This window comes from Podarcis bocagei (genome assembly GCF_964188305.1).
Source record: "Podarcis bocagei genome assembly, chromosome: 9".
Taxonomy (NCBI): domain Eukaryota; kingdom Metazoa; phylum Chordata; class Lepidosauria; order Squamata; family Lacertidae; genus Podarcis; species Podarcis bocagei.
Genome location: NC_138134.1, coordinates 33,199,003 through 33,222,758, shown reverse-complemented (window position 1 = coordinate 33,222,758; position 23,756 = coordinate 33,199,003). Strand labels below are relative to the sequence as shown.

Sequence of the window (23,756 nt, the reverse complement as noted above, 5' to 3'; positions counted from 1 at the left end):
TATGATTCTATGATTCTATGATTCTATGATTCTAAGAGCTGTTTGAAGAATCGCTGTGTCGTCTGCTATGTTCACCCACAACTTAACAATATCAGTTCTCTTTCAAAGGCCCATAGAGCTGGTTGTTTGGCTTTGACCTATCAACTACATTGGTAGACAGCCACATGCAGAAGGTTCTATTGTACATTTAAAGCAGAAGGGCCTATAGACATTCTTGTCTATATCACTTATAGTTTTCTGTCCCTCTGGTCTATTAGATCAGAGGGAAAATCTCAATGCACAGAGGAACTGCATGAATACTGTAATGTGCATTGGAGTGCCACTATTTCATACTTCAGGCATTATTTGCAGTTTGCTTGTTAAAACAGTTTCCATCACAGAACATCACAGCATTCTGGACACTCAAGCACCAATGATGGTAACTATATTTTGGTTTTTTTGTTCCATTTCAGGGAAAGGTGAACAGGGAAAGCCTTACCCTCTCACAGAAGAAGACAATGATGATTCTGCATATCGGGAAAATGGTTTCAATATTTTTGTGAGCAACAACATAGCCTTGGAGCGATCCCTGCCAGACATTCGACATCCTAAGTAGGTACACTAAATCTGATTGATTGTTGCAGGGCATGCCTTCACTTAGTTTACCTTGTTTTGCAGAAGCTTCCTGATTTAGCTGAAGATTAGAAAAGGTGTGAAGCTGCCGTGGCTAATTATCCTCTATCACTTCCAGCTGCTTGCAGTGAGGAGCAAAAGAAGACATTGGGCTCCACTGTAGGTGTTTGTAGGGAAATGTGAGCTTTCTACTGGTAGGTGTTTGTAGCAGGAGGCATGGAAAGAGTCGTAAGCAATATTGCTAAATGCTTCTCTGGGGATGCCAGATACAAGAAACTACTCTAAAGGTGACAAACAGAAGGTCTGAAATAATCAGGTACATTGTTCCACTTTGGGAGTGGTTTTTATACCAGTTACAGTTCTATTTGTCTTAATGTAACATAATTTGTGACACACTTGCATTTTGTAAGAGAGGCTGCATTAATGAGGAAGTTAACGATGCAACACTGTTACTGGCCTAGACTAGAGGCATGTGACATGGGGAGGCTTTTCAGGTTAAAGCGTTGGTCAAGATTGTGAACAGATTATATTGAATATCAGACAGGTGGGCACATCTCCAATGGCTTTGGAAGTGTGTATATATCAATTATTTTGACTGTCCAATTGGCTCTGCGGCAGCTCCTATGCTGTGGAACAAACTCCCTACAGAGGTAAGTCTGGCTTCTTCATCATACAGTTTCTGGCAAATGCTGAAGATACACCTCTTTACCCTGGCTTTTGACACTTGAGGTGTATATTTTTAGTATACACCTTATTTCTATGATTGCAGATTATTTTAACCTGCTTTTAATTGTGTGTTTTAATGTTGTAACCTGCCCTGGGACCTTAGGACGAAGAGTAGGTAATAAAATATAACAACATTAAACCATCGCTTGCCATCATGTTCTTTAGCCTTCTCTTCCCTTCCCTTTTCTTTTACAATATTCAGGACAGGCCCTTCTTAAAATCTCATCCTGCGAAAGGAATGCTAGGGCCATTTCATTGATGGCTTTGAAATTCCCCTGCAAGGAACCATGTTTCGCCATAAGCCTGTAATAATGTTAGGCACCAAGCGGAGAATGTGCAGAGAGGTTTCTGATTACTTTTCACAAAAGCTGTGTGTTTACAGAATATTGGGGGAGGGGGAGATTTTCATTTGTTACGGGAGCACCACTGATAAAATAAAATCTTGACTATAATAGTTAGGATCTATCTGGAACAGCTTATTTGGAAAAACAGGTGAAGATGTCAGTGAGTCTAATTCACTTGGCTGTTTTCATGAAGAAGTCACATTGAAATGAAAGGAAGTTGCACAGGGACAGTGTCATTTTCTTATGGTTCTCCGATTCACTTCAGTGGGTCTTGCACAGGAAACATTTCCAGTAGATTATGTCCTCTGTTGATCACTTAATATAGCATATATTTATTTATCTACTATTTATTGTGGGGGACGGGGAGGGTTGACACAATCCTAATTTCATTTTTAAAAGAAACATATTAAAAGTTAATTTGAGAAAGGCTAAACATGCCCTTGGAAATCCCTATATTAATCTCTATAACCAAGGGTTGATTTACATATGATTAATGCTAAGAACTAACTCGGTTTTATCTAATCGGTTTCAAATATTTTGTCTTTGACTTTTGGCTGGGAAAACCATCCACAGGTCACCTGAAATTATCTTCAGCAATTCCCCCTGGCCAAGTATCTTTCCAGTTAGATGGGATTTTAATACATAATTACAGAGCATTAAAGTTGCATTGTTGGCATGATAAATATGCACCACACAACAGCTTCTGTTCCAAAAGGATATCCTGATTTCTATTGGTGTTCAAAACAGTGCCACTGGAAACAATGCAGAAAATCATTAGGGACAAAATGAGGCTGAACTGCCACTTTTCCCTGTTGTGTTTGTCAATATATCTGCCACTAATTTGTTTTTCACTCACTGCTAGCCACATGGGCCATGGCATTTCTTAGGGTATCCCCAGAGGCAGGGCATTGTCAACACTGTCGCATTGGGAGCAAATCAGCACTATGGCGTTTGTTCTTTCCTTGTAAACAGCTTTCCTACCATGAACGGCACTGTTCTTTTGTAACTTGCCAAGAGCACTATAATACTCATATAAGTCCTGAATACAGTGGGCAACATTTGCATGGAATAAAACCCACAATTCATGGTTATAGATTTCCAAGCATTCCAGGCCTATTTATACAACCAGTCAAAGTATAGCCCTGATAGCCATGCTTTATTTGACTCTTTGGTACAGAATCAGTGTACGCAGACTGTTGGCCTGATCAGGAATCCAGCTTTTTTGTGGGGTTGTAGATTGCATGGACAGAACCTCTACAATTCACACATACAATTTGCACATGTATAGGCTCTGGGCAGAAGAGCCAATTAAATGCCCGGAGTTTTACTCCCTGCCTTCACGCATTCAGCTTATTGGTAAAACCTATTTGGAGTTTCACAACTTTCTGACTAGTTGCAGGACCTTAGCCAGACCTAGCAGAGTACACACAGAATCCACAGAAACAATTGGCAACTTGGCACTAACCAATGATCCACTAACCAATTCACTTCAGTTCTGTGTATGCCTACTTGGAAGTAAACTGCACTGAGATTAATGAAATTTATTCCCAGGTAAGTGTATATAGGATTGCAGCCTAAGTTGTGGCATTTGAAACTGATCGAAGAACCAGTTCAGTCTAGTTTCTCTGGCACAACCAGTGACTTTTAGGCTTTATATTCACATTTCAACATCTGCCTGATTCAGATGTATTCAGTAATGTTTATCCCTGCTGAAAACTCTGAAGTTTTGAGCCACCATCGTCACTGGAAATTATTTTCCTTTCCCTCCTCTCCCCACCTCCAAGCTAATTTTACAGACCTGTCAAACGGTTGTGGAAATTACTGGTTATCACTGCTTTATCAAGTTCAGCTGACAAGTCTAGATTGGAATAGGAATGCAGTATGACTGAAGCTAGCCGCTGTAAATTGAATACTTCGACACACTGAGACAATTACTATGTAAATCTTTGCTTGAAAACGTTTTAGGCTGGTGTTTTTCGGTTGCATGCTTGTCACTAGTTTGATGTCAGGTAGGTATTGTAGTCCCCTTGATAAAGAGAGAGAAAAGGTCAGTTATTTTTTCTTTTCTTCTTTTTAAATTCTCCACTAAGAATGGAAAACTCAGTGGAAAACTGAAACTTGCACTTTTCCCTTTTGTTCTGATTTTGTGTGGCATGCTCTTTTGTAAGATTTTTTTAAGTGAGGGGGGGGTGTCTGCTTTTATCATCTTTGAGCTCCTGCACAGTCTTCTCTCTCTCTCTTTTTCTTGCTTCTGCAGACAACCTGCACTGCATTTCACTTCTTCTGTGACATCCATCAGGAACAGCAGTTTACAAGCCTGTTGATATGTCTAGAAGGCATAAAATCTGGTGGCTGGCCAAGGTTCTGCCACTGGACTCCCGTAATGTGCATAAAATATTATTGCTATAACCATGGGGTCAAACAAATTGCAGCTTTTATGAATTGGCTTTTTCTATAAACTGACTGAAATGGTGCCAACATTCCCCTCTTTTCTCATAATTTAAAAAGCTCAGGCTGTTTCAAAATGTTCTCCTGCAGACTTTTGTACAAAGGGCTGCTAAAGGTTGTCATTTTGAAACTGCACATCAGAAAGGGACATTGTTTACACTGAAGTTACAGTGGTAATGATTAAATTTCTATTTAGGTTGATATTTTGAACACAAACCATTTTCTCTTTTAATAGTAATACATGTACACTGTAGGGAAATGTAAAGGTACAGAAAACACGTTTTACATCCTAAAGCACAGTTGCTCCATGGAAGCTATTTGAACTGGCTTTTGCATCCTGAACTATATAAATGGTTGCTGCAGAACTTGTTAAGTGCTACCTGTTCAGAATGCAACCCAAAGATATCTTGGAATGGGGGCCACAGTAGGGTCAGAGCACCAACATGGCTTTGCACTGCCATAGTGAGGAATAACTCAAGAAATCATTGTTGCCATAATGTATGTTATTTATGTATTAATTACCCTGCTCATTATGCAGCAAGCCTCCCAAAGTGCCTTACGGGCAGTCAATAAAAACAATGGCACATCATTAAAAGTGGTTGGGTAGCAAAGTGCATAGCTTTTTGAAAGAAGTGATGATATTTCCACTTGCTGCCTGCCACTACTTCTCCTCCTAGCGCCCCCACCCCCATATTCCAGATTGTGGAGGATGTGTGGAACAGGGGTTTTATTGCTACAGCCCTTGGCGAGTCATTGTGCACAGTGACAACCACATGTATCTATAGGAAGCCTGGCTCTTAAGCCACTTCTGGCATTGTTATTTTTTTGGCATTGTTATTTTTTTAATGAACAGGAAAACCTGCAGTAAAGATTTCAAAGTCCTACCTGAGAGCCACATATATGCCACCTTAGATTCCATGATGGGAAAAAGGCAGGAGGTTGTTAAAGGGAACAGGTATTGCAAAACCCACTTTTCATCTCTTAAGGGGTTTATGTTTTTGAAAACTAAGGAATGCTTCATAGTATAGGAATAGATTAGATGTCTAGATCTGATTGTATTTACCGTATTTATTTATTTATAGAATAGCGGGGAAGTGAAACACATTCAGCAACATGTAATGTCTGGATATGCGGTGATAAAGAGATAGAAATGAAACTGGTACAATTCAGGGCACATGTACTCACCATAACATTTTTAAAAAGCATCTCCAGAACCACTTTTATAAAAAAAAGGGGGGGAGCAATGGAAGGGACAGTGATATAGGAAGGGGCATTATGAGCAGAGAAATGGACTGATGCTTCATCGTCTCTCTGCCAGTTATCCCCTTCCCTACTTCCCCCAACTTTCAGGTTTGCAGACATTTGCAAGGGTAAAGATATCTGAAGACCCAGGAGGAAAAGCATCTGATGTGATTTGGAACACACAAAAAAGGCTGGTGGGGTTTTGTTTAAATTGCCATTGGGCTTCAGTGCACTAAGAATTTGCTTTAGAAGAAAACAAGCTAGTTGATAGCTACTACTTAATGAGGACACTATGGCAAAGCGCTCACAAAATTTATGTAATTGTGCATTTCTTTCGAAAGATGGGTGTATCACACAGCCTACTAAATCCTGGTGCTACTCTGCACCGACAGTTGTAGTGCTTTCTAATGTTCACCTTCAGCCCATTTAGTGGATATACAACTGCCTAATGATTGCATAGTTAAGAATTCCAACTCATGTGACTTGTTTTCTCAAGAGTTGTGTCAGAAAGCATTTAATTGTGTTGTTGACCAAAGTTTAGTTAATTCAAGCCTGGCTGTTCCTTGGCTAAATCATATTATGGTCCCAAACGGACAGGATGCTATTTTGCTGCCCAATGAAGTATAGAACGTAGGCGCAGAATCCTTTAGCTGCTTGACCAGGCATTATTTTTACATCTTATATTAAATAGCAGCCTACTTATCTATTGAGCATAAGTGGGGAATTTAAAGGTCCAGTGGAAACTCTGAATATTTTCAGATGTATAACAGTTGGCGATGCCCATACTAAATGACCTTCTTCATTCACTGTGGAAACTTGCAGCGCTCAATAGCCCTAAAAATTTCTCATTTCTTGCTTGAGGTAGAATGATCTCCCACATGGAAAAAAAATATTAATCACATGTTTATCGTACTAGAAGCAATAACAACCACTGCAGCAAAGGAAAAGTTATGAATTTAATACTAACTCTTTCTATTGAAATCACTCATAGTAACTTTCTCAAAGTTTTACCTGGAAAGTTGAAATACATTAAAGTTGGTCTGTGCCTGAAGGTTAATATGGTGTTTTTGATAAAACTGGGGGGGGGGGACAATCCTAGGCTTACTAGGCCTGGGCGATATATCAATATATTGCCCTGGACCCAGTATGAGGAGCAGACAGCAATGTCGGCTTCACTCAGCGGTTATCGCTGGTGAATCTGCCACAACTCCTGAGTCCCTCTGCGAGGGACTTCCTCCAGTGAGCATTGCTAGCAGAGGGACTGAGGAGCAGTGGCAGTTTCACCGGCGATATATCACTGAGTGAAACCGCCATCCCACTCTGCCTTCATACTGCACAGAGGGACAAAAAAGCTGCATCGACAAGGCGCTGATACAGCTTGTTCCTCCCTCTGCATCTTTATACTGCTCAGCCGAGGAGTGTGCGGTTGCTGAGCAGTTAAAGGATCTTCCAGCCCGGTGCTGGCTCCTGCACAAGCAGGGCAAGCACCGTGGATGGCTCTGCTGGGGGTGGGGAGGGCTCCTGATCCCCAGCAGAGCACAGCAAAGAAGCCCCGATGCTCACGCCCCATTCCGCTCAACCACAAGGAGGGGAGCACCAGGGTTGGTTCTGCTGGGGATCAGAAGCCCTCCTGATCCCCAGGACAGCCACACAAAGAAGCCCCGATGCTCTCCCTACTTGTCCCTACGAGCAGGGGGAGCACCACGGCTGGCTCAGCTGGGGATCGGGAGCCCTCCTACTCCCCAGCTGAGTCATACAAACCAGCTGTGGCAATTTCACCTGGTGCCTTGCAGGCTGAGGCTAATGCAGCTTGTTTTTTCAATAGCATAGTACATTGCGATGTTTGGCTAGTGATATACCACATATACCACAATGTTGAAAAGCTGATATTGCCCAGCCCTAAGGCTTACTAGCTAACATGATTTTATCTACAAAATTTTGACCTCGCTAAGCAATCCCTGCGTTTGTTCAGGTAGCATTGTTCATAATACTGCTGACTCCTGAACTTAGCCACACCTTCCCCAATGTCTGCATGGTTTTCTCCCGTTACCTAAAGAAGGAAAAATAGTAGCAAGTGAAAAGATTTTGGTTTGCATGTGCTGGCACACAGAAATCAGGGTGAGGGCAGATGATAGGGGCACAGAATAATGTCCATTGTTTTAGTTGAAGTGGAAAAAAGACAGTAGGGAAAGGGTGTGTGAATAAGAGGTTTATAAAGTTATGCACAGCATGGAGAACAGGGATAGAGTCCCCACCAAAAAAATACTATAACTTGGGATAATCTAATGATACCGCTTTATCAAGAGATTCAGAACAAACTATGCACTGTGTGAGAAACTAAGCCTTGAATTGGCGACAAGAATTGGTGATGGTCACTAGCTTAAATGGCTTTATAAGGGGATTAGAGGAATTCATTGAGAATCCATTTATCCATGACCGCTAGTCATTGTGGCTGTATGCAACACATCAAAGTTCAGAAGAAACAATATGAACATGAGTGCCAACTGCTTGGGGAACAACAAAGAACAACAAAGAGCTATTGCTGTAATGCCTTGCTTGTGGTCTTCCTGGAGGCATCTTCTTTGGCCACTGTGAGAAGCAACATGTAGACTAGGTGGTCTTTTGGTGTGAGCCAGCAGGAGTACTGTATTTTTGTGCTTTTGTTACCTCATTGCAAACCTTTCCACACTGAGTTGCTAGATCTGTTTTTGTTAAATATTGTGAACCTGGTGAGACAGGTAAGAGCAATGTGGACTAAACCAGTGCAGTTAATGTGTTAGACTACGATTGGGATATACCTGGATTCACATCCCTACTCGACCATGAAGCTCATGTGGTAGTCCTTGGGTCCATCACTATTTCTTAGCCTGATCTTCACAAGATCATTGTGAGGGTAAAGTAGGAGAACCATGTACCCTGTCCAGAGCTCCTTGCAGGAAAGGCAGGATAAAAATATAATAATGCAAACCAGCTTTCCAACCCAAACAGAAGTTGGTGCTGTTTAATATATCCAACAGACCCCATGTCATTGAATGATGGACTCCATGTACAATTCCTAATCCAGCTAGACATTAACATTATTTGTCTCTTAATTGCAGAATGTTGCATTTGGTTGATAAATATTAAAAGTGATCATCAGAATAAAAATCCTATCTATTTTTATCTCCTTAATTAGTGTGGGGTTTACCATAATTACTGAGGTGGTTTTTAAAAAAGAAAAAGAAAAACGAAATATATATTTGGATTTGCATAATGTTTCTCTTTATTCACACAGAATAAATATCACACCTTTTCTATAGAGAGAAGTCAGCTTAAATTCATAAAATGTATGAGCTGCCAGTTATCTGACACCTTTTGACTGATGTGCCATGCTCCATGGAATGAAAGATCACAACTGACAATTTTTCACAAGCTTCTTTGCTAATAATATTTGCTTTGCTCATCCCTACTAAATGCTCTTTTTTATATTATTTAATTCTTAATTAGATAGACCTGTATGTCATGAGATATTTTTAATACCAATTATGGTCTAGCTTTCTAGTGATAGTCAGCTTAGTAACTTTTTGCAGACAGTTAAAAGAAAAACCTTCCTGTTCTTCTACATTCTCATATTAGCAAGCTGTTGCAATGAGAGTGTAAACCAGTTGTTTTCCTGTATAGCTGGGACTGGAAGCAAGCACTGAGGGAAGCTCAAGGTTAGCAGCCTAACCCTAACCTTTGTGCTTGCGGATTCTAGCGATCTAACAACAGATGCTTTGATAAAGTTGATTAAACAGGAAGGTGTGCAGTCACCCATGCTGTGGCTCATAAAAACTGGATTCAAAATGTATTGTCAACTATTTAATAATCTTTCTGTGGCTGTCAGTTCAACCATGAGCCTCCCTAGGTTCAAACCCTTCTTTTTTCAAGGTATTTCAAAGACAGTCAGTTTATGTAGCAATAGTTTCAGGGTTATGACTGACTAGTAAGTATCTACCCAGTTTTTCTGCTTTTCCTTCCTTTTAACTTTTTTTCTTTATCCAAGTCAGAATCAGTTCACAGAAGGGGCTGCTGGGAAATGTAGTCCCTAGATTTAGTCTTCGAATACACTACAGTGGTACCTCGGGTTACAGACGCTTCAGGTCATGCAGTTTTGGGTTGCACACCACGCTGAACCCGGAAGTACCGGAACAGGTTATGTCCAGGTTTTGGTGCTCGCGTATGTGCAGAAATGCAAAATCGCATGCACAGAAGCGCTGAATCATGACCCACACATGCGCAGACGTGGCGCTGTGGGTTGCGGACGGTGCCGGTTGCAACCGTGCCTTCCGCATGGAACACGTTCGCAACCCAAGGTTCCACTGTATTTAATCCTGCCCATTGTATTAACTGTTGTGCAGTTGGGTGTATCAGAATTTAATGTGTGCTTAAGAAGTTTGCTTGTGTGGCATGGAATTTGTCAAATCAGGCCATGGATTCCCACAGAAATTGGAAGAATTCCTTCAAAGCTCAAATGGAAGGCACAGTTTTACCACACTACCAGTTGCCTTGAAATTCTTACTAGGCCTCCAAAATCTCAAAGAATTTATATTCTGGTTTCATTGGCTTGGAGAGTAGTATTGGTAATGGTGGGAGTCTATTGGACCCAGGTCTAATTTGTTCGATAGGTACTTCCATGAAGTTCCTGGTGCCTGATCATTTTGGAACATGATATGCCGAGGCAGCTTAACCGCAAGATATTCATCAGATGCAGCTAAACTTCCTGGCTGCAAGTTAGGCAGAAACAATGAATGAGTACCATTTTCTTTCTTTCTCTACATTAACATAGGTTACTAAAAGTAAATCAGTTGTTGTGCGGCTATTGAATTCTCATTCATATTAGTGGTGTACACTGGAAATAGTTAAAAACACAAAAACAGAAAATACATTTAAAACAGAACTGAAAGTGCACAGTGTAGACACTCGTGATAAAGACCCACTTAACCAGCTGGGAAAGCTGTTGGGACAAAAATGTATTTCATAAAGTGCAGATGGTGGGTACCTGTTGTATCTCAACAGGAATGCTATTCCGCAGAAGAGAGGCAGCCACACGAAAAACCCTTCTCTGAATTATTGTGGAGTGGGCTTCTGAAATCTTTTGAAATTTCAGGAGAAACTGTCCAGCAGTCCATAGCAATCTACTGAATGTCAGTGTTTGAGCAGCTGACCTGTATGCGATTAATTTTGTAGCCCATTACAAATAATGAATAGCCACTCTTTGATCATTGCTTAGTTCCATAGTTGATGCACTACTGAAGTCTTTGTATGTTATTTTTTGTAAAATGATGAACTTTTAAGTGTGTAATTTTGTAGCTGGCATTATATAAATGCAGTTGGTGTCTAATTAAGAAGTTCATGAAATACCTTTATGTCTTTCCATTTCCATTTGAATGTTCACTTGCACTTGCCTGCTGATAGAAGCTTTTCTCTCCAGAGGCATATTTGCAGTTACACTTTACATTTAATGGTGCTGATTATCCTGAGTGTTTAGCTGCATTGCTCAAGTTGCATTAGCTCTCTCTATGCTTTTGAATATGAATGAACTAAAAGAGGAACTGAAGGAGATATTTGAAGACAAACAGTAGATGTTGGCTTTGATTCATGAAATCCAGGGGGAAAAATGTGTTCTAAACCTCTTCCTTCCTGTTGAATAATTCTGATAATAAGAATGAATGCAGCCATAAATCCAGTGTTCCTTATTTCTGATATTCACATCTATCATTTCAGATAAATATATTGACGCCAGTACTTCCCAGCTGCCCATAACCTAGCAATCACTGTACTAATCCATTCCTTTGTTGGTTATTCATGGGTATTTGTATCCTATTCTTACATAAAGGACTGGTTTATCTGCCATTTTAAAATAGATATAAAATGCAAAGTAAAGAGATACTAAATAAAATATATGGCCTGTTCAACAATCAGTTTTGGAATTTAATTAACCACTGAGAAATGGAACTCTGCAATTTTAGTATGGTCCACAATATGACACTACTTTGGTCATTCTTAATTCACACACATTCTGATTCCCTATTGAACTCAATAGGACATACTTTCCAGTAAGCATGCATAGAATTCGGTGGGAGGTTTTTCTTTACTGTGTGAAATATAAAGCATTCCTTTAAAAGAGGGAATTTCTCTTAAAATGTCATCTGTCGATTATATCAAAAGACTTGATCTGCTTTCCAGTACGAAGTGTATGCCACGATATTGATGCCAAGGCAGACAGATTGATGTTGGAGGGTACCCACAGTAAAAGGCATTTGAACTGTTTGAACATTTGCTCTCCCGATTTCTTTTATAAGAAATGATATTTGAAAGGTGCCAAACCTGTCTTTATCATATTCTTACATGGTCTTTTTTCTTTCCTGTCCTCAGCTGTAAGCACAAGGTATACTTGGAGAAGCTTCCAAACACTAGCATAATCATCCCATTTCATAATGAAGGCTGGACTTCACTCTTGCGAACCATACACAGCATTATCAACAGGACTCCAAGTAGCCTAATAGCAGAAATCATTCTCGTGGATGACTTCAGTGACAGAGGTAAGACAAATACCTTCACCACTTGCGCAGTATAGTTCTCTCATATAAATCAGAACAAAATCACTCTTTTCTATGGGGGGAAAATCATATTACTATGATTTGCTTGAGAACTATGTGTTCAATTAGGTGTCCTTGGTAAGATTGCTCTGTTCATTTGTTTTTATCCAATGCCTGATATATTTTATACCAAGGGCAAAAGAAGGTTTAGGAGTCTCCTATGTCCTTTTCCTAAAATAGCATGGCTGATTTGGTGCATTGTTTCTGTAGTTTGCCAGATAACTAATGCTGAAAACATCTTTTTTGCTCAGTGTTATTCTTCTGAGTAAAAACCCATTAACTTTGACCTTTTGGGGAAGCTGTTTATCAGATTTCCCACTTTGTATTTTATTGCATGAGACAGCTTGATTTAACTGTAATGCCACAACAACATAGCAGTACATTACAATGACGGTATTATAATTCAGTATGTTGGGAGCTGGAAAGCAAAGCTTGCTTCAAGATATGGGCTCCCCTAGATTAACTGGGCACAATCCAGGCAGAGTCAGATGCACCTCCATTTGCTTAACTTTGTACTTTATGTCACAATCCTATGCATGTTTACTCATAAAAATTCACACTGAATTCAGTGGGTCTCAGTACTTCCTTTTAAGTAGAGAGCAAGTGTGATATGGTGGCTACAGCATCAGAGTGGGATTAGGAAGCCCCAAGGTTCAAATCACTACTTAGCTATCAAGTTCACAGAATGACCTTGAGCCTCATTGTCTCTCAGCTCAGCCTATAAGACAGGGTTGTTGGAAGAATATAGTTGAAGGAAGTGAACCGTCTATACTGCCTTGAGCTCCTTGTTGGCAGCCATGTGTCCACTCCATCCACCGTCGGTGGAAAAAAAATTAATCTCTAAACAGGCCCGGGAGGGCAGAGCATGCTCAGGCAGCATGGATTGGTAGCTTTGAGAGCAGAAAGAAAAAGGAAGAGAATTTAAAACAGGCTGGGGTGAAATGGAGCAGCATTCCACACTAACATTTTATTGTTTTGCTACAGGGTCATCTGTAAATATATAATTACAGTGCTTAGAATTGCAGGCCAGAATTGCAGTGTTAGGCATGCCAACCTAGGAGAAAGTCCCACTGAAGATAGTGATACTTACTTCAAAGTAAATATGCATAACATTCTGCAGTACATTCCATTAATTCACTGGTATTTTGGCTAGAATATTAAGTCTACGTACTAGGAAATATTTCCTGTTTAACCCAATTGTTCCTGCTTTCCAGTAGGCATGCTTTGGAATAAGATGGGAGATGATTCCATGTACCTAATTAATCTGGCAGGAGCCCACTTAAAGTGATACAAAATGTGATTTGTGAAAAGTCTTTAACTGTGTGTGTGTTCTTAAACCATTTTTGTCTGTGTCATTAATTTGTAAGCTGAATAAACATACCTTTGTTCTCTTATCAGAGTAAACATAAACATAAATGAAACTACTCTCTGCTCTGCACATTAATCAAATTAACTGATGGTACAAGCTAACTGTTACTGTTTCATGGTTTAACATTGTGAAAATCAAATAGCTTTCTTTCCATGACAAATGTGTGTTCATTGTTGGATTTGATCTAAGGTGTTCTGCACTGGATTTTTATTGTTCATGGCTGTACATGTTTATTAGAGGGATTGTGGCGCATGTGAACAACCTTTTTCTGGTACTTGTTTGGAACTTTTGACCCAGGCAAAATGGATTGTTGTGACATTTATATGACATTGGTAAGGGCAGTGGAAGACAAATGGGATTCTTGAATCAGAGCTTCTTGGATGGGAAGCCCTGTTGCTAAGGCAGTTCTCAGACGTCTTAGTGAATCAACATTGTGATGGAGTGTGTCTTGGAAAGAATTTCATTTTACAGTTTTGAAGCTAAAACCGAGGTGCGGCATATGCATCTCTCTGTCTTTCATATCACTGTCAGCCTCCTTGCAATGTGAATTTTGATGGACTGTCTCGCTTCGCATTAGGTAGCTTAGCTGCAATCATATAATACAGATGATGCACATTTGAAAGCATCTATTCAGTGACCAAAGGCTTTAGGGAACTAGATAAATATAAGATAGCATTGTGTAATTTCAGTGAACTTTTCAAGAGAATGAGAAAATTGTGGGTCATGTGTAAATATATGTAAGGTTCAACGGTATTTTAAAACTTCCTTGCACACAGAAAACTATCATAATGTGGTGAAGTGTTCAGCCTAGTCTTCTTAACCCAGACGCTATTTTCCATGTGCAAAGAATTTTCTAGTGGGGAAGCATTTTGATATGTGATGTTCCACCTGTAGGCTGAAGTGGTCCTTTGCAAGGAAACCTTTACCACTTTATCCTGAAAGTTAGAAAGGGTAAAGTGGTAAAGGTTCCCTTGCCATTTATACAATAAACTGGGCCTGAGAGTATCAACATTTCTCCATTGACACCAAATTGGCTGTCCTTAACAATATGCCATCTCAAGTGTCCAGGTGAAACGTTTGTGTTGTTGTAAAGCATTTGTTGGTCCAGCTGCTCTTCTTTTCTCTACACAGTAGCCCCCACTACAAAAGTTGACACATATGTCACTTCATATTACCAGAGTGACTCCCTTTCTACTTCACCATACCACATTAGCATAAAAGTGACCACTTTTCCCTCTTAGAATTGTATGCTTATGCATGTTACTATGGTAACACATGGCAATACACTTTGCATATGTGCTTAACAGCTATGGCTTGTTAAATGCAGGTGTGAAAGCTCTTTCTGGTTCTTCTATGTTATACTAAGGAGATGAGCTTTCTCCCCATAATGCTGTGTTCCTTTGTAGTCTTTTGTGCTTTAGGGAAAGGAGCTAGGGGCTTTTATGGCCATTCACACCCCTTAAAATGTTTTCAAAATATGATTTGGAGTTAATCATTGTCTCATAAGACCCTTTATTGCAAAAACTTTTCTGCAAAAGTCTGCTGAGAAGAAATTGCCAAGAGACAAACAAACTTGTCAGAACTGCAGTTATTTAGCAAGGTGGTAAATGTTTAGCACCTTGAAAGGACTGTAAAAATAGATGAAGGGAATGGTTGTGCATTTCCAACTTTATATTCTTATCTAATGCTAATACTGAAGTAAAATAAAGGGCCTTCAGTGAAAGACAAGAAAAATATTTTAGTGCATAGCATACCACTGAGGATTCTGCCAGACTACCTCTGAAAAGTTGTTTTGTACTTCTTTATTTTTTACACATTTTGTTCCTGACCCAAAATCTTTAGGTTGTTCGTGCATAACTAAGCAATAAATTCTGGCATTTAGATAATGGGAAACCAGAAGGACTGGAACACTTTTAAATCTTGGTAGGTCTCAAATGAGAGGGCTAGTGTTGGAAAGTAGAAAGACGGGAGCTGAAATGATAGTCTATTTGACAATATTTCCATTAAGAATTATGTGTCAGTTGACTGTGTGAGAGTTCTGCTACACCCCAGCCATACTACATTGCAATACTACATTGCAACTCCTTACCCTACATATGGGATGGTATTGCTGTGCTGATATTAAGGTTAGATTGTATCTCATTACGTTTTTGCAAAGATTGCCTTTAGTATCTCTTAGTATCTTCTTCCATTTATGAGCTGTCTAATCTGCGGCAGCCATTTTTGTTTTGCATCTAATTGACATAAGACAGACCTTCTGACATAATTGGTTTAGCTTGCTTTTAGAGGGATTAAATCTGTTCTACTGCAGTCACAAGGATAGTCGGAAACACAGCCTTTGATGATATGCTAATAATGACCTTTGCAAGTCAGCCTTTTGTTTTTTTTCTTAATGTCTGCATTAGCACTGCCAATCCTGTCAGCAGTTAACAGTGGATGCCTAGTGAGTAATCTTGAAAATCCCCATTTGTCAAGCAGCTATGTCTTTCAATACTTCTGGTTCTCTGCAGCAGTTTTTCAACTAAGGCATGTTGTTAATTGGATGAAAAAGCATTCTTAACTGCTGAATTCTTTTCAATAGTATCAAAAGTTTTTTGGTTTTTTTAATTTCACCCTGAGCCGTTGATTAGCATGAAAAGGTGTGTTGACCTGATATTCCACTCTTTAACCTTTCAGATCAACACATACTGTACCTGATAAATAGATGTGCATGTTGCCCTTCTGCTAGCTGGGCTATCCAATATGGCACCTTCCAGGTATTTTAGATTCCAGTTCCCATCAGCCCAAGCTAACATTGGTCAGAGATGATGGGTGCTGGGTACCACAACATCTGGAGGCACGATGCTGACGAGCCTTATGCAAGTGGAGCATGCAGCCTACCAGGACTGGCCCAAAACATTTTCCTACCTGAGGCAAGTCAACAGTGGGAGGCAAACCCGTCACCCAGCTCTGGGTGGGACAACTCTGGGGACTGGCATAGCTAAGCTGGAGTAGGGGGTTGGCTGGGTGGGGCCTACACATCCTGCCACTGCTGCCTCCTCCACCCCATGGTGGCTTCTGCAGGGAAGCAGCCAGGCTTGGAGCCCTGCCCAGGTGGGAGGCAAGATCTTTGCAGTGCTGAATCTGCAGCAGAAGTGGCAAAGGTGCATGAGGATATTGCTCTATTTTGTTATTACTTAGTTGTTATTTCTGTTTAAGAATTTCCTGCCTGGCTTGCCTCAGTGCTTTTGTCATCTGGTGCCATCAGCTTGTATGTGATTTTATCCTTTACTTTTTGCCTGTGGCATCTCCAGACTCTCCTTCCTCACTCATGTGCAAAAGAAGTATACCCTGTTTTGATCTGTAAAAGCTCTGTTGAGTCCACATCCTGTTTCCACAGTGGCCAGTCATATGTTTATGGGAAGCTATTAGGATGCACTAGCTTTTACACATTTCAAAACTGAAGTTTTGTGGATTTCATAAGGCAGGGTAAACCCTCTACCACCACCTTTGGAAGTTTAGCAGAACGCCAGTTTTAATTTGGCATGTCCAAATTTGTGAAATATTCTCATTAGAACAATGAAATGATTTGGGCAGTGAGGAAGAGCCAAAGATGCTGGTTAAAAGTCAGAAACAAACTCTCTTCCCTAGCAATTAGTTGCATGGCTTATTTTATTGCAAATGAAATCTCCTCTATTTTGCTTTCAGACAGCTACTTTGATCAATATACCATTGATGTGACACATGTTTCTAGATGGTTGGCTTCAGGTCTTGGGCAAGCATATTGGCTTCTGATGTGATGAAAACTTCTACAATAATTCATTATGTTATAGCAGGCCTCTGTTGCAGAAAGTGCTCCACTCCTATTATGGGAGATTCCTTAATCCCTTTCCATTGTTGCAAATCTAGCTTCTCTTGCACATTTTTTTTTAAAGTCTGCAATATTGTATTATACTGCTAGTATTGCCAGGAGCAACTTCTGGTTCATTCTTTTTCTTTCTCAGTGACAAAAGAGGTATGTGGAATAGCATGATTTAGTTCTGCAACTGCTATAGTATGGCAGGGCTGGCAGAACACCTCACCACTGCTCATTCTCTGCTCTGTCTGGCATCTGGTTGCTGCCTGCTGCAACAAATTTGGCAGTACATTGGTAGTGCCAGTGCACATCATGGTCTAACTGCATCTCTGTCCCCTGACTGAGTCAGGGGTTTTCCCCAAGTGGTGCAGTCTATAACACCCTGGGAAAAGGTGACTAGCAGTCATTCTACACCAGCAACAAGCAAGGGCCCTTTTAGAAGGAGCTTTGATCCTCTTTGCCATGAGATGGATTCAAGATTGCTACCTGGGTTGTCTCCATCATAGTTCTGTTCCTGATTTGACTGATACATCACTTTTGACACATTAATGGGTACAGATTTGGCAAAGTAGTTAGTAGCAGTAGTGGTAATAATAATAATAATGCAGAACATATCATTAGCACTTCTGAGTGTTCAAAGCACTTCCCATACATATTAAATATTAATCAATTTCAAGAATTTTGCTTCCCAGGACAGGTGTTAAATTGCCATACCTAAGTTACAAAAATTCTCTCATCACCAGTTACTGCTACCAGGCAAGATCACCTGGGCAATTCTGTATACTTTTGAGATCCCCTTGGTAATGTCACAAACCTGCTTTATCTCTTCAATTTTCTGGCCTTTTGGCCCTTCTAGATGTTTCTGACAACTAATGATAGCATTTCATGTATCTGTTAAAGTGGGCCACAGCCCACAAAAGCTTCAGTAGTCTTTAAATTTGATAGATGCCACACAACTCATTGTTACTGTTGCAATGGACCACCGTGGCCACAATGGATTCTTGTAACTCTTATAACAACCTTGTAAGTTATGTAGGTCAGTAATGGTATCTCCACAGTGGGGTTAGTGGCTGAGGATAAAAGAAAGAAGCTTGTCCAAGGCTATCTGGTGATTTCATGACAAATGAGATGTTTGAACCATAGACTTCTAGGTTCATAGCTCAATCTCAGTCACTGCACTAGATGACTAATAGCACAATCCTGTGCCTACTCAGAAGTAAGCTTCATTGACTTCAGTGGGGTTAATCCTAGGTAAGTGTGTATATGCTCACTTATGTAGGAACAAGTCCTATTGAACTCACTTCCAAGTAAATATAAATAGGGCTGCCATATTTCAAAAAGTGAAAAGTAGTTTTTGAGCTAGGAAATTCACCAAAATCTACACTTCCGACTGTATAAGTGGACTTAATAAATAATAACTAGTACATGTACAAATATGTTTGCACCAGTAGTCTTGTATAGTACAGTGGTACCTCGGGTTACAGACGCTTCAGGTTACAGACTCAGCTAACCCAGAAATAGTACCTTGGGTTAAGAACCTTACTTCAGGATGAGAACAGAAATCGTATGGCGGCGGCACAGCAGCAGCGGGAGGTCCCATTAGCTAAAGTGGTACCTCAGGTTAAGAACAGTTTCAGGTTAAGAATGGACCTCCAGAACAAATTAAGTTCTTAATCCGAGGTACCACTGTATCGGAAGCAATGTTCCTACCTAGAAAATAGTTTGATGACATTTTTAACCCACAACCATGTATTTTAGCAATTGGCCATTACGTTACTTTAAGATCCGCTTGAGCTTTATCTTTTCATGATATGCTGCTAGGTGCATAGTTGTCTACTGCTGTTTAGATCATCTAATCCAATTTACTCTGTCAAGGATTCCAAGAAAGCATGAGTTGCCAGCATGGGCTTTGTGTAAATGTTCAATTTTATTTTGAAGCCACAGCTCTGGGAGAGTGGGTAAACCCCCTCACTGTAGGTTTCATGCACCAGTAAAAAGTTTCCCTAATTTTACCAAGAATAGCTGCCTGAGAACAACTTTTTGCAATCTAGAAGGGATCATCAGTCATCCATCCCACTTGAGAGCTGTGAGCCACTCCATCAACTTTTTTAATTTCAAAAGACAGTAACACAATTAGATGTGCATTTAAAACTGTCAAGGTTAATCAATTATCCTCTGTGTTAAGTTTACCAATAAAAACAAGTTGTCCCTTCTGAATAATATATACATGATTAAATTTACAAAGGTGAAAATGCCTGAGGCTGACATTTTTTAAATCTTCTACCAATGCTCCTGTGCAATCTGCTAGTCACCCAAAGGAGACCTATTACAGTCTCTCAACTTGCATACAGTAGTAAAAGATGAAGCAAAAGTTAAGCTTATCTGAATAAGCTTTTTTGTAGAAATTTGTAAGCATAAATTACTATGTAATTCCAAAATCACTTTGTCCAATGTACCAAAATAAATAATTAGACTGTGCACAGAAAAAGAAAATCACTTATGCCTGTGTATTTAAATTAGTTTAATGTAAGTTAATGAGACTGAGCTATCCTATTCATCGTTACTGCTACTGATTTTTAATATGCATGTACTTGGAAGAACAGGACTTACTGGAATATACTTATTGAAAAACAACAGTTGACATGATTCAGTCTGTGCCTACAGCAACCTAAATTCAGTGGACAAGAAGGGATAGGAATGCATGGGAAAATGGAGTAGGGAAAGGCAGTTGTAATGAAATCCCAAAACTCTGTTTCCTTTTTTCTGCCCGGGACACTGTTCAGCTGTAGACACCAAAGCAAACAACAATAATAATATAACCAGCATTTTGCATGATTCTATGTAGCGTTTGAGAGGAAACGAAGAGACATGTCTCCTCAAACTTGAGCCATTTCAGTATGCTACGTGCCAAACCCCCATGCATGGCCAGTCCTACTATGAGACAGAGTAAGGCTGCTGAGGGGTGGGGAATGGACTGAGCTAGGTGTTCCATGCACCTTTCCCTGCATTCTCTAAGCTAGCCTGCTGCACTCTGCTGCAGTGGAAGGTGCTGTTCCTTCAAAAAGCTGAAGCTACAAATCTGGGCAGCTTCTGTATCTGGAATAGAGGAAAGCACCATCTTGTCCTTCACCTCAAGCAGCAGAATGTCTTGAACCGGCCCTGCAGCTTCTGCATACATGCAGTATCTAACACAAAATCCTATCAGATTGTATCCTTGAGTTCTCCTCACCAAAGCTTTATCAAAATGGCTAGATTTTGAACATTTTTTCCTCTGTCTCCATTTGCTGCTCATGCCCAGGAACCAAAGTTCTCCCTCATCATCTATAAAACTCAGTTAAGGTAGACAATTTCACTTTCTTATTTTTAACGTAACCTATCCTTTCTCACTTACTTTTATTCTTGGAGCTGAGTCACCAGGCTTCACTCAGAGGAACTTACTCCTGCGACTATTCTGTCTGATTAAACCAAGCCAATAATTTTACTGGGATTTGCATAGCAGGTTGCAAGGTATAGTGTTCCTTACATTAGGAGTTTGACAGCAAAGCAAAGTACACCCATTTAAGTGGTATGCTAATCTCATTACTGTTGTATTTGTCCATGTTGTTTTCTTGGCAAGGATACTGGAGTGGTTTGCCGGTTCCTCCTCCAGGTGGATCACGTTTGGTCCAAACTCTCCACTATGACCTGTTCATCTTGTGTGCCCTGCTTGGCGTAGTTCATAGCTTCTCTGAGTTCTTCAAGCCCCTTCGCCACGGCAAGGCAGTGATCCATGAAGGCTATATTTTGCCTCCCTGCTTATTTAATTTATATGCAGAATACATAATGCGAAAGGCTGGGCTGGATGCATCCCAAGCTGGAATTAAGATTGCTGGAAGAAATATCAACAACCTCAGATATGCAGATGACACAACCTTGATGGCAGAAAGTGAGGAGGAATTAAAGAACCTTTTAATGAGGGTGAAAGAGGAGAGCGCAAAATATGGTCTGAAGCTCAACATCAAAAAAACGAAGATCATGGCCACTGGTCCCATCACCTCCTGGCAAATAGAAGGGGAAGAAATGGAGGTAGTGAGAGATTTTACTTTCTTGGGCTCCATGATCACTGCAGATGGTGACAGCAGCCACGAAATTAAAAGACGCCTGCTTCTTGGGAGAAGGGCAATGACAGGCCTAGACAGCATCTTGAGAAGTAGAGATGTCACCTTGCCAACAAAGGTCCGTATAGTTAAAGCCATGGTTTTCCCAGTAGTGATGTATGGAAGTGAGAGCTGGACCATAAAGAAGGCTGATCGCCGAAGAATTGATGCTTTTGAATTATGGTGCTGGAGAAGACTCTTGAGAGTCCCATGGACTGCAAGAAGATCAAACGCATCCATTCTTAAGGAAATCAGCCCTGAGTGCTCACTGGAAGGACAGATCGTGAAGCTGAGGCTCCAGTACTTTGGCCACCTCATGAGAAGAAAAGACTCCCTGGAGAAGACACTGATGCTGGGAAAGATGGAGGGCACAAGGAGAAGGGGGCGACAGAGGACAAGATGGTTGGATAGTGTTTTCGAGGTTACCAGCATGGGTTTGACCAAACTGCGGGAGGTAGTGGAGGACAGGGGTGCCTGGCGTGTTCTGGTCCATGGGGTCACGAAGAGTCGGACACGACTAAACGACTAAACAACAACAACAACAACAACAACAATCTCATTACTACTATCGAACACAGGAGGAATTGCTACTATATAAACATGTGCAGGATTGTAGTGTCAAGCATGCCTAAAAGACAAGGGATATATAGATATAGATATAGATATTCTATGTAGGTGATTGCTTCTTATTCGCTGTTTCTTGTAACTGTCTTCAGTTTATGTAAAAAAAGAGAGAATATATTATTTGGGGTTTGTTTTGGAAGTTTCTTTAGTATGTTCTGTCTTGAAACAATGTTTGCCCTCCAGCAGAAATCCCGAGAGCAACTTGTTAACAACAGAAAAGAGAGTGTGGGGGCACAGCAAAGGGCATGTTACTAGAACTGCCCTGATAAGACTTGGCATTTGTATTGGTTTTTCTATAGCTGCTCAATTTCGCAATATCTAAATTGACTAGAATTGCTTTATCTACCTGGCCTTGGTGGGCAGGCCCTTGACTGACTCCAGCTACAAAAGCTAAGGCTACTAAAAAGACTCATGAGCTAGAGTATTGTGTGTGTCTGTCTGTGTGTGTGTTTTGGGGGGGTTGCTGTTACTTATATTAATTTTTGTATCTTTATTTTAGAACTTAATATGATTTATGTGGAAACAATTTAATTTGTACGTTCAGTGTTTTATTTATTCTTTATAACTACTTTTGTTAGGTTTGTAATTATGTATTTTTTCATGTTGTTAGCTGCCTTGAGCATAGTTTGAATTACGGAAAGGTGGCATACAAAGTAATTTATGTGTGTATCTATTTAAGTGGCAGAGATATGGTAAGTTAGGGGGCTGTTTAGTTTAGAAGGTAACAAATTTACAAATTAATTGTCAGGCTGAAAGTGGAATGCTAGGCCTAAGGCCATCAGTTTCTGCGCTGTTTGGAGTCCAAGCCCTCGGGTTTTCTCATCCTTACCATAAAGAAAAAGCATCCATCAGTGTGAAGGTAGCTGGCCTTGAAAATTACATGATGCTTCCCATGTTAATCACCTCATAAATGAATTAATCTGAACGTCCTCTTAAATCTAGCTAAAATCCAGTCATTACAAACTTAGACACAGGATCACCATATCCGGTTCACTTGGAAGTAAAAATAGAAATGAAATAGGCTTATGTCTGCTGTCAGGGAACTGCCATCGGAGCATCAGGTGGTGGAGGGGCTCAGGGAGGAAGAAAGAGACTCAACAGCTGAAGCAGGCACCAGCAGGGGGAGGAGTGATTCTCTGAGGGAATGTGAGCAGGAGGGAGGGCTCAGGGACGCTTCCAGCGAAAACAGTGGGGAGGTATCTGAGTCTCACATAGGGAGACCTACACCTCGCCGGAAACTGTCACGCCGTGAGTCCAGGAGACGCGTTTCCGTTAAGGAGCTCCTTTGCTGGAAACGCTTCCGCAGACAGCCACTGTCGGACCCTACTAGTGACTAGAGCAGACATGTCTGAGGAGCTCCGTCACACACTGAGGTTTGTGGGGTCGCACAAACTCTGAGGGAGCACGATTTTACGCACAAGCAGCTAATCAATCCCTAACAGCAGTCCGACAGTCTTTGTACGCTGCCTGTGCAAGAGCAAGCATCATGAGCGAACCAACCGGAACCGGAGGAGCTGGGGTTGGGGCTGGTCCAAGCTTGGAAGATAGATACCGAGCGTTGGAGGTCCAACTGGCGCTGCAGACGGCGAGGCTGGAGGAGAGAAGGGCTCAGGATGCAGACAAGAAGGGGAGAGCCACTCAGTTCCCCAGAAAGGTACCAGGATTGGTGCAGAAGTTTGGGGGGGACCCCAAGGATTACCATGCCTTTAGGACAGAGATGCAATATGCACTTAATGTGCAGTTTGATGAATTCCCTGATGAGGAATCACGAGTTGCTTTCGTGATTGGGCATCTTGAGAG

The 23,756-nt window shown here is 40.7% G+C and overlaps 1 protein-coding gene across 4 annotated transcripts in view; it reads left to right on the top strand.

Moving 5' to 3' along the window:
* Window positions 1–23,756, top strand: part of GALNTL6 (polypeptide N-acetylgalactosaminyltransferase like 6) — a 474,855-nt gene that overhangs the window by 214,136 nt on the left and 236,963 nt on the right. For all 4 annotated transcript variants that reach the window (XM_081208891.1, XM_081208894.1, XM_081208893.1 and 1 more), the window contains exons 4-5: window positions 453–591; window positions 11,769–11,935. In XM_081208891.1, the coding sequence (XP_081065017.1) occupies window positions 453–591; window positions 11,769–11,935 (306 nt within the window). The remainder of the gene's footprint in view (window positions 1–452; window positions 592–11,768; window positions 11,936–23,756) is intronic.